At 36.8% G+C, this 24,730-nt stretch overlaps 1 protein-coding gene across 5 annotated transcripts in view; it reads right to left on the reverse strand.

The window, feature by feature from the left end:
* Positions 1–2,151: 2,151 nt before the first annotated feature.
* LOC125658344 (sodium leak channel NALCN-like) overlaps positions 2,152–24,730 on the reverse strand; it is a 78,530-nt gene continuing 55,951 nt past the window's right edge. For 3 of the 5 annotated variants that reach the window (XM_056149800.1, XM_056149797.1, XM_056149796.1), the window contains 9 exons: positions 21,626–21,719; positions 19,710–19,839; positions 19,401–19,516; positions 18,570–18,727; positions 18,152–18,302; positions 16,875–16,892; positions 11,473–11,673; positions 8,544–8,622; positions 2,152–4,640 (listed from right to left, as the gene is read on the reverse strand). In XM_056149800.1, coding sequence (XP_056005775.1) covers positions 4,456–4,640; positions 8,544–8,622; positions 11,473–11,673; positions 16,875–16,892; positions 18,152–18,302; positions 18,570–18,727; positions 19,401–19,516; positions 19,710–19,839; positions 21,626–21,719 — 1,132 coding nt within the window. In that variant the 3' untranslated portion in view covers positions 2,152–4,455. The remainder of the gene's footprint in view (positions 4,641–8,543; positions 8,623–11,472; positions 11,674–16,874; positions 16,893–18,151; positions 18,303–18,569; positions 18,728–19,400; positions 19,517–19,709; positions 19,840–21,625; positions 21,720–24,730) is intronic. The other 2 variants (XM_056149801.1, XM_056149798.1) reach the window with 1 other exon arrangement.

Here is a 24,730-nt window from a genome sequence, read left to right on the forward strand (position 1 = left end):
ACTTTTTTTTTTACGGCTAATAAAACTAAGAACTATTTTATAAAATATCGGGAAAATGTAGGACAAGCAACTATTTGTAGATTTTTTTCCATTACTATATATTCTTCATGTACTATGTATAAGCCTGGTGCAATAGAACTACGCAATATCCACGTTTCAACCCAAATCAATGCTTCTTGTGTCACAAAAAGACTTGACATCTGCTCAATATTTATTTATTTACGTATATTTTTGTAACTGAAGTCAAAACCATACCTTATTTGAGCATACGTGCCATTTTACAAAAATCTTGTAAAACTCTTGAGACGTTGATAGAGGTGCAAGTGAGTGTAAGGAACGATAACTCTGGGTAGAGATTGCTATGACAGCAACGAGACAAATGGGACACATTTCGTATCTATTGTACGGAAATGCACATCAAACCTATGCTACTTACCCATATTTCAATAAAGTTCTTTGTTTATGCTACCCATTGCGGTAGGTCAGTGAGAGCACAGTCAATTGCATTGCTTGGGAGCGATCGAGCGATGCAATTGCCAGTGGTCTCAACATGAGTAAAAAATTATCGACGGGACGTAAAACAGTCAAGCTTTTCATGCTACATCAGGGTCTTTTCTCCTGCAACAATATCGACTGTTTTGGCTGGTTCTGTTAACGGTCGTTGTTGCAGAATACAGCATGCATAGAAAACTTTATTGAAATTTGAGTAATATGAGTAAGTAGCATGGATGCGAAATGTGTCCCACTTGTCTGAATATCGAACATTTAGATGTTTGTTGTGTTTAATTTTGTTCCCCTGGGGCATGGTTATAACAAACTTAAAACTACACTGAACCAAACGTACGCTTGAAATTAAACTACACTACAATCATCGGAGCAGAGGCGGCAACTGGTTACACAACCCGCATACAGCCATTACAGAGCACCCCTTTTCCCAGAATTCCCGTGGGGACCCAGGTTAGAATAGATCGTCAGTTCCCCTTGCTTGTCGTAAAAGGTGACAAAATGGGACGGTCTTTCGTATGAGACCTCAAAAACCGAGACCCCGTGACACGGGTACTTAGGTGTGACACTATAAAGATCCCTCCTTGCTCAAAGGCCAAAAGAGCCCAGCATTGGCAAAATGTTGCTGCCCTTCACCGGCAATGGTTACGTCTCCATAAAAGTGAAAAATTCTCGGTCTCACTGACCTACCGCAATCAGTAGCATAAGCAAAGAATTTTATTGAAAGTAGCATAGGTTTGATATGTAATTCCGTACAATAGATATACGAAATGTGTCCCATTTGTCTCGCTGTTGTCATAGGGGAAACATATCGGGTTACCTAGACCGGTAATTAAACAATATACAACCAACCAAGCTTTTCTCAGAATTGAAACAGGTCAACTGTAGGCCAACTGTTCCACCCAGTCCACATCAACTCCTGGTGGTTGTCATACGTCTTTTCTGGGAAAAACATATAAAATATTGGGTGCTACATGTATATTCCCGGTAGTATTACAACAGCTATATCAAACCCTGAGTATCTCAACAATCTATGTGAATGTTGAAAAGTACTGGAAAGTTTGGAATCTCAACAGTATCGTTTATAGTCACCATTTCGCAAATGTTATGGTCGTTATAACAATCTAGTTTGCCAATACAACCTATCATTGGGCCAAATGCCGACTGACGCGTTTCACATCCGTTGTTAGACTGTTTTTTACACTCTGACTACGGATTACTCCATTTACCTGATCAAGATTTAGAGCTCATGGTGGGTGTGACCGGTCAACAGGGGATACTTGCTCCTTTTAGGCACCTGATCCCACCTCTGGTGTGCTCAGGGATTCGTGTTTACCCAACTCTTTAATTCTGCATTCCTTATAAAAATTATGGATTGATTACTGTTCGTTATCTTCTCCTTTTCTGCTACGTCTTAGGTTTGATGCGGCCATAGCATGAGCGGGGCTTGCACTTACGAAGCGAAAAAAAAAGAAGTGAAAATAAACTTTTTTATGTGTAATTTCATAATAAGAACATGTTGCAGAGAGTTGGAATAGGATAAAAAATAACCCATTAAGTTTGATTTGGGAAGCTCACCACAGTTTAGTCCTATGTACAGTCGATATATAGATGGGTAGCACTATATCAATCACACACACAACCAAAGAATCCAGAATCTTTAATGATAACATGCTATAACAACACAACACTTGTTTTGAAAAGTTTGCTGTCACATAAGCTTGGTTGGTCTTTTACCAGTAGAGCTCAAAACTAAACATCTCCCATGTTGTAAACAGTTAAAAAGTACAAATGTATTTGGTACATTAAAGTAGACATAATTATTTGGCAAGAAAAGGGTACACAGATTAGACAGCACATAGATCATCATTATAAGATCATTATTGCTCACCCGACTTGTCTGGTTCTCAGTATAAACACATTACTTGGTGTACACATGGAAAGTTTATATGGATCACTATATAATACAAGATATTTACCCAAATAAATTCAATATCTAATTTTTTGAATTACATTGATATCACAGAAATATAACCTACATAGAAGATGTTTATACCGTAAAAATACCCCAATCTAACACCAGAATAGAAATTGTGTAATAGAATACTTACCTAAGGGCCCTGACCAGAAAACGTTCTACTACCAGAGGAGAGTTGCATGTTGACAACCTTATTCCTCATTCTGTATTAAAACTTTGAATCATGCAGGCCTTGGGTTGGATTTGAACAAATTTAAATCTACATTACATGTTTGTATATCGATTTCATAAATTAGCCTTAATGGATTTTTGGAGACTTTACTTAGTATATACAATGTGAAAAATTCAACCCCTATCGTGTCTTCATTTTGGCCAAGTGGGCAGTGGTTCAAACAACCCTGAATTTGAACTGAACTAAGGAGCTCACACATGACACACAAAAACTGATATCCTTGCTGTTTACAAGATTTGTTATTCCTATAAATTCCATATATCGATCCTATAAAGTAAAAATGTGGATGCTTATTGCATCTAGTTTTGTTCCCCTGGGTCATGGTAATAACAAACTTGAATTACATTGAACCAAACATACAGCTGAAATTAAACTACACAACAGACAAACGTGGATCAGGAAAGCTCACAAGAGACTTCCAACCAGGGAATCTTGTAAAACTACAACCACTGTACACATCCTATACATTCACAGCCTCATGAAAACTTAATATACTGTACGTATACACCAAATGTAGTTATTAGAGAAATGTTCTCCTCAGCAAAATTGATTAATGATTGGTACATATATTGCTAACACACTATGAGAATGAACAGTATCACAAAAGTGTAACCTAGCTACATTAAATATCGGTATGCCACAAAAGCACGTCTTTGGAAAACATTTTGAAATATTTTCAATTGTGATACACCAGGCACAAATTGAATATTGCACAAACTTTGGCATTTCTTTGTAATGACATGATTTGAATACATTGAACATGTAAAATAATGATGAAGGCATCTAAAACGAACACATGGTGAACAGTCTCTCTACAACTTTCCACACAAACCTGAGTTAAATCAATGGACAATAATGAAGAATTCACAAATATAAATTATGTTGTACAACAAATCCTGTAAAAAATTGTTGTCATTCGACTCTTACAGCTATATATATCTATAATCCTCATTCCCAAGATTCTGAATAGAAATCTCCCCCCCCCCCCCCCTCACTCCAGAGATACTGAGAATAGATATAAATCTTATCCCCCACACACACTCCAGAGATACTGAGAATATATATATATATATATATATATATATATATATATATATATACATGTAAATCGTATCCCCCCTCCCCAACACTCCAGAGATACTGAGAATATATAGAAATCTTATCCCCCCAAACACACTCCAGAGATACTGAGAATATATAGAAATCTTATCCCCCCAAACACACTCCAGAGATACTGAGAATAGATATAAAATATAAATCTTACCCCCTCCCACTCTAGAGATACTGAGAATATATATAAAATATAAATCTCCCCCCTCCACTCAAGAGATACTGAGAAGATATATACATGTAAATCTTATTCCCCACCCCCACACTCCAGAGATACTGAGAATAAATCTTATCTTCAACACTCTAGAGATACTGAGAATATATAAATCGTATCTCCCCCTCCCTCACTCTAGAGATACTGAGAATATATAAATCGTATCCCCCCCTCCCTCACTCTAGAGATACTGAGAATATATAAATCGTAAAACAGCCAATTTTCCACCACAGTTCTAACCAAAGTCCGATTAGTGTTCCTCTGTCCTCCATTGTATAAATCACTTCATATCTTGGAAATGCAGACAAAATGTAATACATCTCATACAGTATGACCTCTAGACAACTCTATCCTCCGTTCACATGGACACCGGTCAGTTGTCATGCTCTTTCACTGTTCATTAACAACACTGGTTGATCAGTTTTCGTGCTCATGTTGTTGTGAGAACTGATCCCCCCACCATGATTGGATGTTCGTGGACACATTCTCACCAATCAGAATGCTCTCTGTGAATGTTTTCTGGAGTGGGGAGACAGTTAGGGTCTCACTCTTGATCTCCGATGTCTGACTTAGGTTCACAGTCAGTCCTTTATAATTACTCCCTGAAAATGAAAAAAAAGGGGGGCTCAACTAAAAGTCTCGGACAACACAGTCTTCCAGACACATTGCTTTTTAGAATTTGAAAAAAAGGTACTTTATAACTACACTGGGTTCCTGTTTATCTGATAGTCCATTAATCCATGCAAAATTATCATATTAACAGAATATCAGATTAAAAGGTCTGTAGTTTATAAGTGACTACTGGAGACTTGCAGGGTTCTCTGTAGAATTTCGTCAAGATTAGATGCAATAATGTAGTCCTATCCTATTTTTTTTTCATTCTGACGTTTTCGGGATAGGGGTACAATTCCATAGGATCTCCGCAATGGTGCAAAATAATTTAATGAATAACTGATAATAAGCTCTGTGTATTAGTCCCAAATGTTGTTTACACCAAAAGGAGTTCCAGCTTTGTGCTCAGGCATGTCTAATAAAGGTGTTATTCAGTAAAAATCATGTAAAGCATGCAAAATTCTTTGCCTGCTCCGCCATGCTTGTTATCATGAGATCTCTTAGGTGGATCAACTGAAAAATCTTAACATTGACAATCAGTGCGAAAATGTAGTTACTCGAGTCATATTCTGACAAAGAAAAAAAAATCATATGGTGGCAGAAAGAATTTACATTCTGCTGTTCGTTTTGTAATTTGGTATTAAATTTAAACCTTTTCAATACTGACGAAATAGCTTTCACCTCCGTACTTGTCCATTGATGTAAATACTACTTTATATGGCAAATGCAAATAACTTGACAATCACAAGTTGAAACTTCAGTACATCAAACATGGCACTTAAATATGAATCGAGAAATTGGAATGTATCAAAATTGTTAAAAATCGTAGAATAGAGCCTCACAAATTGTAAGTTGCGGGTTGTAAATTTATGTATTGACTAGAAACATAGAATATCATTTTATTTACGTACAGAAAGTCAGCAAATGTTTAGAACGATCGAAAATGTTGCGGGAGTGAATCACTCCCACATTTGCACCATTATGGAGATCCTAAGGAGTTGTAGCCCTCTCCCACAAAGAAAAAAAAATGGAGAGGGCTACATTATTGCAGCTATGTCAAAATAAGTCCTACACTCATTGCAGCTATGTCAAAATAAGTCCTACACTCATCATTTTTGAAAAGAATGAGTATAGTAAATTTTGATGAGTCCACAAGTTAAAAATTATCTGTCAGTACAAAATAATGTATAATGATTATTGATTAATCGATATTCAAATATGTAAATTCACATACATAAACTTCATGAACTTCTCATATTTGAAAACATTGATTTTAGGATCTGAGGAAAATAGTTGATTAGTTTTGGGGTTTTGTGTGCATTTACTGGTATTAGTCACATCCTCATACAATGTGACCTTGAAAATATATTTATCATAGTCCATATCAGCAATAATTATACAAATGCAATTCATTTTACAACTATAACAGAATTTAATTAAACTGTACAAATTGGTCAAATGTTGATTACAATACTACCATGCAGTACATCTACATCTATTGTCAATCAACAAATTATTCAGTGTTTTGCATCATTTATATTTTTTACCTGGAAAATGAGCCAAAAATAATTAGCAATACTTTTACTTACCGTCATTGGTAAATACTGCAGGTTAACAAAGAAACAAAAAACCTTACACCTGGCAGTTTCTGTACCCCATTCAATCATAATTTCTGTGTAGGCAATTATCAAAACACAATGACATTCAAATATATGTACTACAGTTTGCTGGAGCCTGGGGATGTGTCTGCAGACTCCAGTTTTTTGCATTCCAGAGAACCCTGCACTTGTATTTAAGCAGATTGATTTGTGTGTCACAGATGTGAGTGACAACATGGATTCCTAATACTTGTATTCATCAAAGAAATCGTCCTATTGAGTGTCCCCCAGTATAAACTCTGTATGTTTGGAGTATCCTCTCACTATAACCCTGTAGAGTTATATATTATCAAAGTATCCTCTCACTATAAGCCTGTAGAGTTATATATCAAAGTATCCTCTCACTATAAGCCTGTAGAGTTATATATTAAAGTATCCTCTCACTATAAGCCTGTAGAGTTATATATTAAAGTATCCTCTCACTATAAGTCTGTAGAGTTATATATTAAAGTATCCTCTCACTATAAGTCTGTAGAGTTATATATTAAAGTATCCTCTCACTATAAGCCTGTAGAGTTCTATATTATCAAACTATCCTCTCACTATAAGCCTGTAGAGTTATATATTAAAGTATCCTCTCACTATAAGCCTGTAGAGTTATATATTATCAAAGTATCCTCTCACTATAAGCCTGTAGAGTTATATATCAAAGTATCCTCTCACTATAAGCCTGTAGAGTTATATATTAAAGTATCCTCTCACTATAAGCCTGTAGAGTTATATATTATCAAAGTATCCTCTCACTATAAGCCTGTAGAGCTATATATTAAAGTATCCTCTCACTATAAGCCTGTAGAGTTATATATCAAAGTATCTTCTCACTATAAGCCTGTAGAGTTATATATTAAAGTATCCTCTCACTATAAGCCTGTAGAGTTATATATTAAAGTATCCTCTCACTATAAGCCTGTATCCTCTCACTATAAGCCTGTAGAGTTATATATTAAAGTATCCTCTCACTATAAGCCTGTAGAGTTCTATATTATCAAGTATCCTCTCACTATAAGCCTGTAGAGTTATATATCAAAGTATCTTCTCACTATAAGCCTGTAGAGTTATATATTAAAGTATCCTCTCACTATAAGCCTGTAGAGTTATATATTAAAGTATCCTCTCACTATAAGCCTGTATCCTCTCACTATAAGCCTGTAGAGTTATATATTAAAGTATCCTCTCACTATAAGCCTGTAGAGTTCTATATTATCAAGTATCCTCTCACTATAAGCCTGTAGATATATATATTATCAAAGTATCCTCTCACTATAAGCCTGTAGAGTTATATATTAAAGTATCCTCTCACTATAAGCCTGTAGAGTTATATATTAAAGTATCCTCTCACTATAAGTCTGTAGAGTTACTTTTCCCTCTATATATATGTATTGGAGTATTCTTCCATTAAACTCCATTTATCTGTCTGTATGTATTGGAGTAAGCTCTATGGAGTTACCTGTCTGTTTATGTATTGGAGTAAGCTGTGTGGAGTTACCTGTCTCTGTATGTATTGGAGTAAGCTTCGTGGAGTTACCTGTCTCTGTATGTATTGGAGTAAGCTCTGTGGAGTTACCTGTCTGTGTATGTATTGGAGTAAGCTCTGTGGAGTTACCTGTCTGTGTATGTATTGGAGTAAGCTGTGGATTTACCTGGCTCTGTATGTATTGGAGTACGTTTGTGGAGTTACCTTTCTTTGTCTATGTATTGGAGTAAGCTCTGTGGAGTTACCTGTCTGTGTATGTATTGGAGTAAGCTCTGTGGATTTACCTGTCTCTGTATGTATTGGAGTAAGCTCTGTATCCTATATTACTATAAGCCATTATTATCTGTGTATGTATTGGAGTAAGCTCTGTGGATTTACCTGTCTCTGTATGTATTGGAGTAAGCTCTGTATCCTATATTACTATAAGCCATTATTATCTGTGTATGTATTGGAGTAAGCTGTGGATTTACCTGTCTCTGTATGTATTGGAGTAAGCTCTGTGGAGTTACCTGTCTCTGTATGTATTGGAGTAAGCTCTGTGGAGTTACCTGTCTCTGTATGTATTGGAGTAAGCTGTGGATTTACCTGTCTCTGTATGTATTGGAGTAAGTCTGTGGAGTTACCTGTCTGTGTATGTAATGGAGTAAGCTGTGGAGTTACCTTTCTTTGTCTATGTATTGGAGTAAGTCTGTGGATTTACCTGTCACTTTTGTCTATGTATTAGAGTTACCTGTCTCGTTGAGTATGTACCGATTCCTTACCTGAGGATAACCTTCCTGATCTCTTTTTTAGTGTGGGTCTCTCCTTCTCCACTCTGGGTGAAGTTCTCATTGTCGGTGACTGAAATAGGAGGCATGATTAAAATACAGTTTTATCAAATACGTACAAATATTTCCTCTAACTAGAGTGTTCATTGAACACATGATGCCTGAAATAGTTTCATTATATAATACAACTCCACTCAAACAGACTGACTGACAGACAAATAAATGAGCACAAGGAAATCAGATGAAGTGATCTCTCTGTGTTCACCATGCACTGCTGATGACATGAAAAGTATCACTAAAGCACTCAATGATTTGCTGTTGTAACTCTAAATTAAAATGGGACTCCAAAGTGCGATAATCATACAGAAGTGCAATGGTCTGTACCAAACCCCGATGGTGTGACACGCCAAAGTGCGATGGTATGAGATGAATGCACTAAAATGCTATGGTGTTACACACCGAAGTCCATTGGTTTGCAAAATTGAATGGACACAGTGTTTTGGTACAGACTGTACCAACCCTGTAGTGTTTCACCAAAATATCAATGCAAAATCTCTGCAAAATATGATAATAAAAACTTATTTCATTACCATTTAGTTGTTCTGTTATTAAAAACGAAATTTTCAAACGTGAAATCATATACAGAATGCTTTACATTATAGCATACCCCCATGCAGGAATTTATTATGTATACGTCACAAGTAATACACTGTAAATGATCATGAATTAAAGCATGTTTGGGCGAAGTAGATATTTCGACAACAAATGTACTTTGCTGTTCTCACTATCCATTGCCCCTTGCTAGCGTCCCTGTCAATCTTTAAATATAATCCGTACCTTCCTCTAATATCCCGAAGACGTTGGTGCCAGCAGCAAGAACCTTTGTTGAGGAAACTGACGTTGCATTTCTTTGGTTTGATTTTGAAAGTCATTACGAATGACGTCATAATAACGTGATGTCACAAACGTTACTCTACCCCATACCATCAGACTTTGGTGTGTCAGACCATCGCACTTCGGCGTGGTGTGCCTACAAATGACGGACCATTGCATGTTGGTGTAGCATACCTATAGGAGAGGGACCATCGCACTTTGGCATCCATAACGTTAACAAACAATCGCACTTTGCTGCAAACCATTGCACTTAGGTGGGACCATCACACTTTTGAGTGACCATCGTACTTTAGAGTCTTACATATGTATATACTTTCATTGCGGTAACTTCTCTGACAGGGTTAAGGTTTAAATTATGTGGCTATAATCTGTATGGGTGGAGGCTATAATCTGTATGGGTGGTGTCTATAATCTGTATAGGTGGTGTCTATAATCTGTATGGGTGGTGGCTGTAATCTGTATAGGTGGTGGCTGTAATCTGTATAAGTGGTGGCTATAATCTGTATAGGTGGTGTCTATAATCTGTATAAGTGGTGGCTATAATCTGTATAGGTGGTGGCTATAATCTGTATAGGTGGTGTCTATAATCTGTATAGGTGGTGGCTATAATCTGTGTAGGGGGGAGTGGCAGTTGACTTTGGGGGCCGTAACTAGGATGCTTACCTATGTGGAAGGGGACAAAAGTAAGATGCTAAAGGTTGTAATTGGATGTTTACCTGTATGGGTGGGTGTGTGGACTGAACTAAAATGTTAGGGGGCACCTACTTGGATGTTACAGTCCCCACCCATTGAGTGGGGGTGGGAACCGTAGCTCAAATATTTACCTGTGTGGGTGTGAGCTGAACAAAAGTGTTAGGGGACAGCTATTTGGATGTTTAACTGAGTGGATGGGGACTGTAACTCAAATATTAACCTGTATGGGTGTGAGCTGAACTAAGATGTTATGGAGCAGTTATTTGGATATTTATTTACCTGACTGTGGGTGTGGGCTGTACAAAATTGTTAGGGGACAGTTACTCAGATGTTGGTTGTGATAAAGGCTTAACTAAGATATTAGGGGCTGTAATTTAGATGTGTATTAAGTGGGTGTGGATGTAACTTGAATATTTACATCTACTTGTGTGTGTGTCGGTTCCTCTTGGGTATATACCAGTGTGGTTGGACGCTGCTACTTGATATTTACCTGGTGTGTGTGTGTGTGTGTGTGTGTGTGTGGGGGGGGGGGGGGGGGGGGGGGGGGGGGCTGAGTTAAGATGTTGGAGGACTGGAATAGGAAGATTTACCTGTGTGGGTGGTGGTGTGGGGGGGGGGGGGGGGGGGGGGGGGGGGCTGAGTTAAGATGTTGGAGGACTGGAATAGGAAGATTTACCTGTGTGGGTGGTGGTGTGTGTGTGTGTGGGGGGGGGGGGGGGGGCTGAGTTAAGATGTTGGAGGACTGGAATAGGAAGATTGACCTGTGTGGGTGGTGGTGTGGGTGGTGGTGTGGGTGGTGGTGGTGTTAGGGGGCTCGAAGCGAGAGCTCAAAGTGTGTAGGTGGGGGCTGAAACTTGGACATTTTCCTAAATGGGTGGAGGTGCGAGATAAACTAAGATGTTATGGGGCTGTAACTTACATTTACTTGTGTGGGTGGGGGTTGTAACTTACATTTACTTGTGTGGGTGGGGGTTGTAACTTACATTTACCTGTGTGGGTGGGGGCTGTAACTTACATTTACTTGTGTGGGTGGGGGCTGTAACTTACATTTACTTGTGTGGGTGGGGGCTGTAACTTATATTTACCTGTGTGGGTGGGGTTGTAACTTACATTTACTTGTGTGGGTGGGGGCTGTAACTTACATTTACCTGTGTGGGTGGGGGCTGTAACTTACATTTACCTGTGTGGGTGGGGGCTGTAACTTACATTTACCTGTGTGGGTGGGGTTGTAACTTACATTTACCTGTGTGGGTGGGATTGTAACTTATATTTACCTGTGTGGGTGGGGCTGTGACATATATTTACATGTGTGGGTGGGGCTGTAACTTATATTTACCTGTGTGGGTGGGGGTGGGGGCTGAACTAAGATGTTAGGGGGCTGTAACTCCACCATTCCCTTCTTCCTGGTCCTCACTACAGGACTCTCATTACGATTATCCTCACTGCTCTCTGCAGCGCTGGATGGCTGCTCCGTCAGTGTAAACAGATGTTGCTCGTTCGTGGCCCGGAGATTTGAGATCAGATTTGTGTGTTCTTTCTGTTTAATATGAAACAGTGACATATTATCAGGCGTAACTTATAAATAAGCATTATCTACAACATAATAAAATATCATGTATTTTAAGCTTTATGCAAACTAAATAAATTATAACATTTGTACATAACACTTATTAAGAACAACATTCAAATATGCAGATATATAATGTAGTATATGTGTGACATGCTTTGCCTCCTACTTTGATTCTCAAGTTCAAACTTCTTTCTCCCTCAACTTTCTGAAATAACAAGTGTTCAGTGGTGGCAAAACCCCACCAAGGCACCGATTCTTCTGTATCATTTAGGATGTCTAACCCGCTCCTGAAAGTCCTGGATCCACCAACCAGATATTTCTAAAATTTTATCTCCAGACTCATCTCTTTTGGTGAATATATTATTGAAATCCAGGTACATGTATATACCCAACTTGCAAGATTTTATGAAAGAACTGATCCAATTGGTTTATTTGGTCATGTGACTAGGGAAGACTTTGTGATATAATTCATTATTCCACCTGTTTGAAAACACTCTAGCATTTCATTGTTGAACATCACATCTAGTAAATGTCCAGACACGGACACCAGTAATCTGACTATAATTCAATATAAAATAGGTCTGTACTTTAGTCAGATTGCGGAAACCAGTATCAAATCTGTTGCTATAAAGGAAACAATTTGATAATACTGTATGTATACATATTTTGGCGTATTTAAAATTTGGTGCAGTTATTTCCTGTAATCATGATTTTAGTGCTTGTTCCGTGTTTGGTGAATAGAAATTTCAATACTTTACCGCAGCATAAAGAACAAGGTACAATTGTGTACATAAAAAGACCAATTGGGCAAAAAAATTCTGATTTAAATGGGTCTTGAATCAAGCTTGATCTGTATTTTGAATAAATTAAATACATCCCAAGTATACTATATCTCAACTTAAATCAAAGTTATTTCTAATTTGATAGCATTATTACGTCATGAATAAAAAAAAGAGTTTGATAAGTGTTAAATTTGATCCAGATTATATTGCTTAGGAAAAGGTGTTTCCATCCGTCGAGCAAAATGCAATTAATATGTATTGTGTATTAAAAGAAGACGAAAAATGTATTTGAATATGAGTTTGCTCGACGCATGGGCTGTATGTTTTCTGAAAGGAAAACACTCTGAATTTATGAAATTTTTCATTGATTTTGGCATTTTTGGCAATTTTATGCCAACTTCACGCTCCTGTCATACAACAAACGCAATTTCGGATCAAATTAAACATAGTTTTGAAATGCTTATATATTCCTCATTTGAATGCCAGATTTTGGGACCCCTGCTGAAATCATATATTTTCTGGGCTAGATGACAGTAGAAACTGTACCTACTTCTTAGCGCTCGAGATCTTGCTTCACTTTAAAAGCCGCTAAAATTTGAATCCTGATAAAATAAGTACAGGTACAGTAAATGTTGATTTGGTATAGTAAACAATTTATTGTACAGTAAATGTTGATTTGGTATAGTAAACAATTTATTGTACAGTAAATGTTGATTTGGCATAGTAAACAATTTATTGGATGAATGATCTGGACATACTAAGTTTTATTCACCCTTAAAAAAATCCCCCAATAAAAAATCTTTATATTTTCTTCGTTATTATGCAAGAACTGTTTAGTGTTACTCTTCTGAAAACAGAAATAAACAAGAGGTACTGTGAGCAATGCTCACTAAGAATACCCCCCGCTTACCCCAATCTCCAAAAGGGTGTTGTTAATACGTATAAATTACTTCTTTCCTGAGTGTAGAAAGGGCATGACAAAACCTTGGATAGTCTCTTCTCTAGGAGTGTGCTTGACCTTTGACACCAAAGTTGATAGGGAACATCTTTATCCCATGGGTACTCCATATGTAAGATATGGTGATTGTAGGTGGAAAGGATAATGGTTTAGAGCCCAGAAACCATATTGCTACTACAATGTCCAGTGCACTTGACCTTTGACCCCAAATTCGATAGGGAACATTTTCGTCCCATGGGTAGTCCATATGTATAATATGGTGACTGTAGGTGGAAAGGATAACACTTTAGAACCCGGAAACCATATTGCAACTTCTATGTACAGTGCGCTTGATCTTTGACCTTTTGACCTCAAAATCGATAGGGAACATCTTCGTCCCATGGGTAGTCCATATATGTATGATATGGTGACTGTAGGTGGAAAGGATAACACTTTAGAGCCTGACCTAAAACATCGGGAAGGTAAACAATGCTTACAACTGACGCAATCAGTTACAATCTGAAGAAAACTGAAATGATCATTTGATTTCATTGTGAACTTTTCAAGACTTTTCAGACTGAAAAATGATGATTAGGAAGAAAATCCACATAGCTTAAATAGAGTCACAAAATTTAAAGAACGTAATTGTCAAGAACCAAGAACTCAAATTCATAGCACCAAAGCACAAGCTTTCAGAAAATCCAGGGTACAGGTTTCATTCAGCAAAATAATGGAAGCCTCCACACGTTATGCAGGTTCTTAATATTAAGCATGTATCATCACAATGGACACATTTTTATTGTAACGTTTATAAGAACATAAATAAGGTAACTGACAGAATTTCCACCAGGACTCAACATTATCAAAATTATCCACAACATAAATTCTATATTCGTTGATTTAAAAAAAAAAAGTTTCTAAATTTGCTCATTGTCCTAGTCAAAACTCGAGTACTCTTAATATACATACATGTACTGGGTACATATTATTCGATTTTAAAATAAACTGAATTTGTCCTCTACTTCTGTACGCAAATAACACCAGTCCAGTTAACTGTGTGTTGTAAGCATTAACTACTGTCAAGTCCATCAAAATAACACCAGTCCAGTTAACTGTGTTGTAAGCATTAACTACTGTCAAGTCCATCAAAATATGAACAATGTAAGATTGGTTTAATCTTGGGATTAGTAAAAATTAATTCACAGGTTCACATACTCAGTGAATTAGTGCAATAATTATATCTATTGCTGATGAAAGATATGCGGTTGTTTGAAATGAACTTGTTTCATCATGAAGACAATCAAGGAAAGTTGGACAAATGAAACTGTTGAGCCCTGTCCACATAAACATCTTTATTTCTTTCTTGATATGTTACAGTAGATCCCAAGCTTCATTGCCATTAGCTTAAGCAAAGTTAACAAGACCCAATCACAGAGCAGGAATCTCATGTGAATGACAAGCTTTCATGTGAACGCAGGACAGATACTGTTAAAACTGTCAAGGCAAAGCATTTAGCAACAGAGAAACACATTTGCTATCTGTTTTCTTGCGACAAAGACATAGTTCAGCAGAAATAAGCAGCATGCCAATCACAGTCACTGCCAAACTGAGAGCTGTCAAAGACACCACCAAACTGAGAGCAGGCACCACCAAACTGAGAGCAGGCACCACCAAACTGAGAGCTGTAATAGGCACTGCCAAACTGAGAGCTATCAAAGACACCACCAAATTGAGAGCAGGCACCACCAAACTGAGAGCTGTCACAGGCACTGCCAAACTGAGAGCTGTCAAAGACACCACCAAACTGAGAGCAGGCACCACCAAACAGAACTGTCACAGGCACTGCCAAACTGAGAGCAGGCACCACCAAACTGAGAGCTGTCACAGGCACCACCAAACTGAGAGCTGTCACAGGCACCACCAAACTGAGAGCTGTGGCAAGCACCGCCAAATAAAAGTATTGTCACAGGAGACAGATACTGGCAAACTGAGACAGGCACCACCAAACTGAGAGCTTTCAGGATTCAGTGTTGAAGTTTATATATCATACACTAACCATTGTGTTGCTACATGTCTTTTCATTGTGATGGTGTAACATAGGCACTATCAAGTAGAACATTCCCTAGCAACATATTTATTTACTGACTACCACCTTGACCTATTGATCCTCACATTTTCCTTTCGTCATCTGCCATCTCTGTAGAAGTGTGAGACTGGAACCTTGAACAGCACTCTTCAGACTGTCATTATAAAACTGCTCCAGATACACATGTTCAGACACCCACTGGTAAATCATCTTATAAATCACCTTCAACTTCTAGCAAGGAGAAACCACTGATACAATGGCTAAATATGATAGGAAAAGGTCTTTTAAAGTGTAGACTCAGATGAACTAAAACAACTGATTAAGAACATTACATTCTAGTAAATATGTTTATACTGCAAGGAAAAGAGTGCTGGGAAGTCTGCTCTAAATGTGTGCTATTGCTGAGGGCTGTACTGTAACTACTGATTTCTGTCTAGCACTACACACAGGTCTGGATGTACAGCTAGTGATCCGACCCGTAACTATAGTATTACAGCTAGTGATCCGACTCGTCACTTCAGTATTACAGCTAGTGATCCGACCCTTAAATATAGTATTACAGCTAGTGATCCGACCCGTAACTATAGTAATACAGCTAGTGATCCGACCCGTAACTTCAGTATTACAGCTAGTGATCCGACCCGTCAAGTAACTATAGTAATACAGCTAGTGATCCGACCCGTAACTTCAGTATTACAGCTAGTGATCCGACCCGTCCAATAACTTCAGTATTACAGCTAGTGATCCGACCCATCAAGTAACTTCAGTATTACAGGTCCAGGTGTGCACTTAGTGATCCGACTCGTCAAGTAACTATCGCATTACAGGTCTGAATGTACAGTTAGTGACCCGACTCGTCAAGAATATATCTTTAATGAAACTCAATTAAAAAACAAGTGCCTGATATTGATAAAGAAATATCATATCTTGATTAATGAATAGAGTTTTCTTCCTTTCAAATGAAATTAATATTTCCTGTAGGAGACGGGTAACAATGCTAATTATATGATGTATACATATGTATGACTGTTTAGACACCGGGTATCAATACAGAAAAAAAATCAGTATGAACTACAGTTGACTTCTATTCCTCAATTTGTATCGCCCTTTACCAGTCTCACTTTATATCGCCTTTTACCAGCCTCACTTCACATCGCCCTTTACCAGCCTCACTTTATATCGCCCTTTACCAGCCTCACTTTATATCACCCTTTACCAGCCTCGCTTTGTATCGCCCTTTACCAGCCTCGCTTCATATCGCCCTTTACCAGATCGTGTAATCTAATTCTAGGACAGAAGGGAAGGATTTTGTTAAACATTTATACACCTGTCTACATGCAGTCTGCCCTAAGCATTTAATTACCTGCTGAGGAGGTGCTTTCTGTCAAATGAAGAACATATATTGCTCAACAAATAAAGCACATACAAAATAAAATACAAATGACCTGGTAATTTTGTGTTTGTAAAGAATAAAATTAAAACATTCATATAATGTATATATATAGAGATATGAATATGCTGTATCAAACTCTTATAAATTTACATACATTAAAAATAAATCTGTGCTTGTCGATTTGTATATGGTGTCATATCACAATATTTGATTTACCATGGAAACAGAACAGAGCATGCTTAATACGATATATTGACTTTAAATGACCATGCTGACAGCAGAAAATAAATCAGCTGATCTCATGTGAACAACATCGAGATACACAGAATCAAAATATAATAAATTAAAGAGTAAATAATCTCAATATTACATAAATATCCAAAAATAATCCCAATAATACGTAAATATCCAAAAATCCTCCACAGAGGCGTGTTCCTGTAACCTTCCTCTTCAATTGACAAGAAATCTCTATACAGTGAATTCACCACTCAAAATAGGAACAGGTCATAGAGAAACCGTTACTGGGGATGGCTAATTAATTAAAAAATCTGAAAATCTGGAGAATGTGGGATGAATAGGAACAGGTTATAGAGAAACCGTTACTGGGAATGGCTAATGCATGAATTTAAAAATCCTAAAATCTGGAGAATGTGGGATGAATTCCAATGAATATTTATTCGGCACTCTTCTTGGATTTACCCAGTACAATGTGCATTTAAATAAATGAATGCCAAAGCTTTAGCTTCAGGACATGGATAATATATTGTTGAAGAGCAGCTAATTATTAATAGAGGTTTACACACAGATACCAGAGTGGATAAGTCAGTAATGTTTTATTGCTCAGATTTAAGATTTTATCTTCAAATGAGAATCCTGTGAGTTTTATACATGTTAACATAGACTTATCAGCAGAAATCTGAGACATTGATTTAATCAAAAATTTCTGAATCAATGATTTGGGATGGTTTCAATACTTCAATTTTACATACATGTATTCAAAATTTGGTTCTTTGAGATGAGAAGGAGTAATAACTGCTCTGAGCTATTTAGATGCAATTTTAACGAAGGATTTTCCACAATCAAATGTGTTTCATACACAAAATTCATGGGACTTCTAATAGGTGTTGCAAGCTATCTTTATGAATTTCATGTCAAAAGAGAGCACACTTCAAACAAACTTGACCTGTGGCTAGCTTTCTTCATACAATTTTCCTGTAAGTCACACTTAATATCAGGAGAGTACTGACCGCTCGGATCCTCTTGAGACAAGAGTCCAGCCAGTTGCGTATGGTCTGTTTGGCTACCTCCTCCTCGATGGTGTACTCTAGTTCCTGTCTGGCCAGTAACTCCTCTAGCTGTAGACTCTTACAGATGTCCACTGACCGGTAGGACAGCATGCTGAAAGGAACGGTACAGAAAGTCTTAAAAGAGCAATATTCATTGTGAAAAAGCAGTCAACACAAGAATAGTCCCTGGATTATTCTAAAAAAAACAACAACCCTCAGCTATGGGGATAACACAAATACCTGCATAATTACAAGATATATGTTGTAAAATCTCTTGTGTTTGATATGCAATCTTGGGCTGGTCATATACAGTTCACAAAATAAAACAGAAGGAGTAAATAGACCTGATTACAAATTTCTTTTCGGATTTGTCACTGACCTGATGACATCATGAAATGACACATCCATTCCCGCGTGGAGACGTTCCATCTCATAACACATGTGCTTGAAGACCAGTCTCTCCTTCTCCAAGTCGACCTCCAGACGACCTTTCAGTAACCTCAACAAGAATTTTACACGACGGACAGGAATGACACCCTGGAATTGAAGTGAAATCTATCATGAAATCTAACCACACGAATATCATAAATCATTCCAGTGACCATTCTGATGTTCTTACACCTGTAATTATTGACATCCAGTGATAATTCTGATGTTGTAACACCTGTAATAATTGACATCCAGTGACTATTCTGATGTTGTAACACCTGTAATCATTGACATCCAGTGACTATTCTGATGTTCTTACACCTGTAATTATTGACATCCAGTGACTATTCTGATGCTGTAACACCTGTAATAATTGACATCCAGTGATCATTCTGATGTTCTTACACCTGTAATAATTGACATCCAGTGATAATTCTGATGTGGTAACACCTGTAATTATTGACATCCAGTGACCATTCTGATGTTGTAACACCTGTAATAATTGACATCCAGTGACTATTCTGATGTTCTTACACCTGTAATAATTGACATCCAGTGATAATTCTGATGTTGTAACACCTGTAATAATTGACATCCAGTGATAATTCTGATGTTGTAACACCTGTAATTATTGACATCCAGTGATAATTCTGATGTTCTTACACCTGTAATTATTGACATCCAGTGATCATTCTGATGTTGTAACACCTGTAATTATTGACATCCAGTGATCATACTGATGTTCTTACACCTGTAATTACTTACACCTGTGACTACCCACCTTTCTGTTGACATCCACAATGTTCCATGTGTTCTGGAAGTTTCTGATGTCATTGTAGTTCAACAGGGCATCTTCCTCATTGGAGTAAAACAGAGAAAAGTTCTCCATGATGATAGCTAAAATATTCAATGATTTAGAACACTTTAAGATGTCCTTCCTATATTTTGCACAAAGATTAGAAAATATCATTTAAATCCAGAAACGATTAAGTTACACTTTTAAATGATGGCATTGCTAAGTGAGAGATCCCCTCACAGCATGGAATGATTATGTGCGGTGAGAGGAGGACACTCGGACAATGACACTCACCGACCAGTAAGTTCAGGACAATGTAGGTGATGATGATATAGAAGGAAAAGAAATACACAATGGAGGCTGACGCATTACCACAGTCCGACTCCCAGAAGTTCCCCTCGATCGTACAGAATGGAGGAGCTACCTAAATGGATAAACAGAAAACATCTTTGACATATTTTAGTGTTCATCTTAAACAATATTTTATCAAGATAAAAATAAAGTGCACCGCCACGGCACATGATACACCCGTCACATATTGTTAACAGTATAGATTGTACCCATTAAAACATTTTTTTTATATCACCTTAATTAAATGTCACAGTGATCTTAAAGTAGGATGCGACACACCTTCTACCTAAGATGCATTAGTTGACCAATTTTGGTGATTCTAGGTCTAATAGTTTTCAAGTTATGAGCCGGACAAGTTTTTGCCATATATGGCCATATCTTCTTAATGAAAAGTCACAGTGACCTGGTTTTAATGTGCGACACACCTTCTACCCAAGATGTATCTACTGACAAAGTTTGATGATTCTAGGCCTTGTAGTATTTAAGTTACGGGTCGGACACGAAAAAGCTAACAGACGGACAGACAGACGGATATCTTCTTAATGAAAAGTCACAGTGACCTGGTTTTAATGTGCGACACACCTTCTACCCAAGATGTATCTGCAGACAAAGTTTGATGATTCTAGGCCTTGTAGTATTTAAGTTACGGGTCGGACACGAAAAAGCTAACAGATGGACGGACATGAACGCCATACCATAATACGTCCCGTCTTAAGACGGGCGTATAAAAACAGTGGATTAAAGAATATTCACTTACTGTACCTATAAAAATCTTCTCCATTAATATCATTGGGATTGTAAAGAAGAAAACATAATATAAAGTAATAGAAGTAGACATCGAGACACCTTCAATATCAAACCATGGGTCTGAGAGATTCATACTGATTTATTTATCATTGCCTTTCACTCCAATACACCAATAATGTATTCACAGACAGAAAACTCAAAGTAGTGAATACATTAAACACATCTTTGTCATAGATCAAAATACCTCATGGTATAAACAGTAGAATTTTTGCATAATCTTGTTCACCGATACGTACCATTCAGTCATGATCTTGTTCCAGTCCTCTCTGTAATTATTGATACGTACCATACAGTCATGATCTTGTTCCAGCCCTCTCTGTAATCACTGATACGTACCATACAGTCATAATCTTGTTCCAGTCCTCTCTGTAATTATTGATACGTACCATACAGTCATGATCTTGTTCCAGTCCTCTCTGTAATCACCGATACGTACCATTCAGTCATGATCTTGTTCCAGTCCTCTCTGTAATTATTGATACGTACCATACAGTCATGATCTTGTTCCAGTCCTCTCTGTAATTATTGATACGTACCATACAGTCATGATCTTGTTCCAGTCCTCTCTGTAATCACCGATACGTACCATTCAGTCATGATCTTGTTCCAGTCCTCTCTGTAATTATTGATACGTACCATACAGTCATGATCTTGTTCCAGTCCTCTCTGTAATCACCGATACGTACCATACAGTCATGATCTTGTTCCAGTCCTCTCTGTAATCACCGATACGTACCATTCAGTCATGCATGATCTTGTTCCAGTCCTCTCTGTAATCACCGATACGTACCATACAGTCATAATCTTGTTCCAGTACTTTCTGTAATCACCGATACGTACCATTCAGTCATGCATGATCTTGTTCCAGTCCTCTCTGTAATTATTGATACGTACCATTCAGTCATGCATGATCTTGTTCCAGTCCTCTCTGTAATCACCGATACGTACCATTCAGTCATGCATGATCTTGTTCCAGTCCTCTCTGTAATTATTGATACGTACCATACAGTCATAATCTTGTTCCAGTCCTCTCTGTAATCACCGATACGTACCATACAGTCATGCATGATCTTGTTCCAGTCCTCGCCAGTAACAATCCTAAACAGCAGTGCTATTGCCATGGGGGTGGTCTCAAAATTGGCTTGTCTTCAAGTACAATAATCAATGGTTAAAACATACCTTATTGCATTAACAATGACTCAACTCTTATAGTATATACAATTTATCTGAACAAGAGGCCCATGGACCACGATGCTCACACGGGTCATTTTGTTGATACAGGAAGATAACACCTCATAAGTTTGTACTCTAAGAATAAAACTCCTTAAACCTCTCTTGTGAACCCTCTCTAGCTTCAGGGTCATGGAATGAAGAATATTAAATTGACACCACATGATTAATTAATTATTAATTTATTAATTATGGATTTATTAATTAAGTGTATCCTTGAGAATCTTGAAAGGAAGCTTCTTTTTAAAAACAAGAGACCCACAAGGCTTATCAGTCACCTGAGTACTAGTTAAAAGTATCACTACTCCCACAGGCCTTATCAGTCACCTGAGTACTAGTTAAAAGTATTACTACTCCCAAGGGTTAGGAAATCTAGAAAAAATTTCCTGTTCTGAATATCTAAGCTAAATTTTAATATTCAGCAACAGTATAAAACAAAAACTTCAATGACCTCAAAAGTGCATACACTGTTGAAAGGCTTTACATAATAGAATATAATTATGTATTAACGTTGAATGATATGACTAATTTGGACTCATAGAGTCAAAACCCTGGGTTGCGAAATTCCTCATTTTTTCTCTAACAATTAATTACTGATCTGTATCATGACCTCTCTAATGATTAATTCCTGATCTAATGATTAATTACTGATCTAATGATTAATTACTGATCTGTATCATGTCCTCTCTAATGATTAATTACTGATCTGTATCACGTCCTCTCTAATGATTAATTACTGATCTGTATCACGTCCTCTCTAATGATTAATTACTGATCCGTATCATGTCCTCTCTAATGATTAATTACTGATCTAATGATTAATTACTGATCTAATGATTAATTACTGATCTGTATCACGTCCTCTCTAATGATTAATTACTGATCTAATGATTAATTACTGATCCGTATCACGTCCTCTCTAATGATTAATTACTGATCTGTATCATGTCCTCTCTAATGATTAATTACTGATCTGTATCACGTCCTCTCTAATGATTAATTACTGATCCGTATCATGTCCTCTCTAATAATTAATTACTGATCCGTATTATGTCCTCTCTAATGATTAATTACTGATCCGTATCACATCCTCTCTAATGATTAATTACTGATCTAACAATTAATTACTGATCTGTATCATGTCCTCTCTAACCATTAATTACTGATCTGTATCACGTCCTCTCTAACGATTAATTACTGATCTAATGATTAATTACTGATCCGTATCACATCCTCTCTAATGATTAATTACTGATCAGTATCATGTCCTCTCTAATGATTAATTACTGATCTGTATCACGTCCTCTCCAATGATTAATTACTGATCCGTATCATGTCCTCTCTAATGATTAATTACTGATCTGTATCACCTCCTCTCTAATGATTAACTACCGATCTAATGATTAATTATTGATCCGTATCATGTCCTCTCTGATGATTAATTACTGATCCGTATCATGTCCTCTCTAATGATTAATTACTGATCCGTATCATGTCCTCTCTAATGATTAATTACTGATCCGTATCACGTCCTCTCTAATGATTAATTACTGATCTAATGATTAATTACTGATCTGTATCACGTCCTCTCTAATGATTAATTACTGATCCGTATCATGTCCTCTCTAATGATTAATTACTGATCCGTATCACGTCCTCTCTAATGATTAATTACTGATCTAATGATTAATTAATGATTAATTACTGATCTAATGATTAATTACTGATCTGTATCACGTCCTCTCTAATGATTAATTACTGATCCGTATCATGTCCTCTCTAATGATTAATTACTGATCTGTATCACGTCCTCTCTAATGATTAATTACTGATCTAATGATTAATTACTGATCTGTATCACGTCCTCTCTAATGATTAATTACTGATCTAATGATTAATTACTGATCCGTATCACGTCCTCTCTAATGATTAATTACTGATCTAATGATTAATTACTGATCCTGTATCACGTCCTCTCTAATGATTAATTACTGATCTAATGATTAATTACTGATCCGTATCACGTCCTCTCTAATGATTAATTACTGATCTAATGATTAATTACTGATCCGTATCACGTCCTCTCTAATGATTAATTACTGATCTAATGATTAATTACTGATCTGTATCACGTCCTCTCTAATGATTAATTACTGATCCGTATCACGTCCTCTCTGATGATTAATTACTGATCTAATGATTAATTACTGATCCGTATCATGACATCTCTAATGATTAATTACTGATCTGTATCACGACATCTCTAATGATTAATTACTGATCTAATGATTAATTACTGATCTGTATCACGTCCTCTCTAATGATTAATTACTGATCTAATGATTAATTACTGATCTAATGATTAATTACTGATCTCTATCATGTCCTCTCTAATGATTAATTACTGATCTAATGATTAATTAATGATCTAATGATTAATTACTGATCTAATGATTAATTACTGATCTCTATCATGACCTCTCTAATGATTAATTACTGATCTGTATCACGTCCTCTCTAATGATTAATTACTGATCCGTATCACGTCCTCTCTAATGATTAATTACTGATCTAATGATTAATTACTGATCTAATGATTAATTATTGATCTGTATCACGTCCTCTGTAATGATTAATTACTGATCTAATGATTAATTACTGATCTGTATCACGTCCTCTCTAATGATTAATTACTGATCTGCATCATGTCCTCTCTAATGATTAATTACTGATCCGTATCATGACCTCTTTAATGACTAATTACTGATCTGTATCACGTCCTCTCTAATGATTAATTACTGATCCGTATCATGACCTCTCTAATGATTAATTACTGATCTAATGATTAATTACTGATCTAATGATTAATTACTGATCTGTATCACGTCCTCTCTAATGATTAATTACTGATCTGTATCACGTCCTCT

This window comes from Ostrea edulis, chromosome 9 (assembly GCF_947568905.1).
Source record: "Ostrea edulis chromosome 9, xbOstEdul1.1, whole genome shotgun sequence".
NCBI lineage: Eukaryota > Metazoa > Mollusca > Bivalvia > Ostreida > Ostreidae > Ostrea > Ostrea edulis.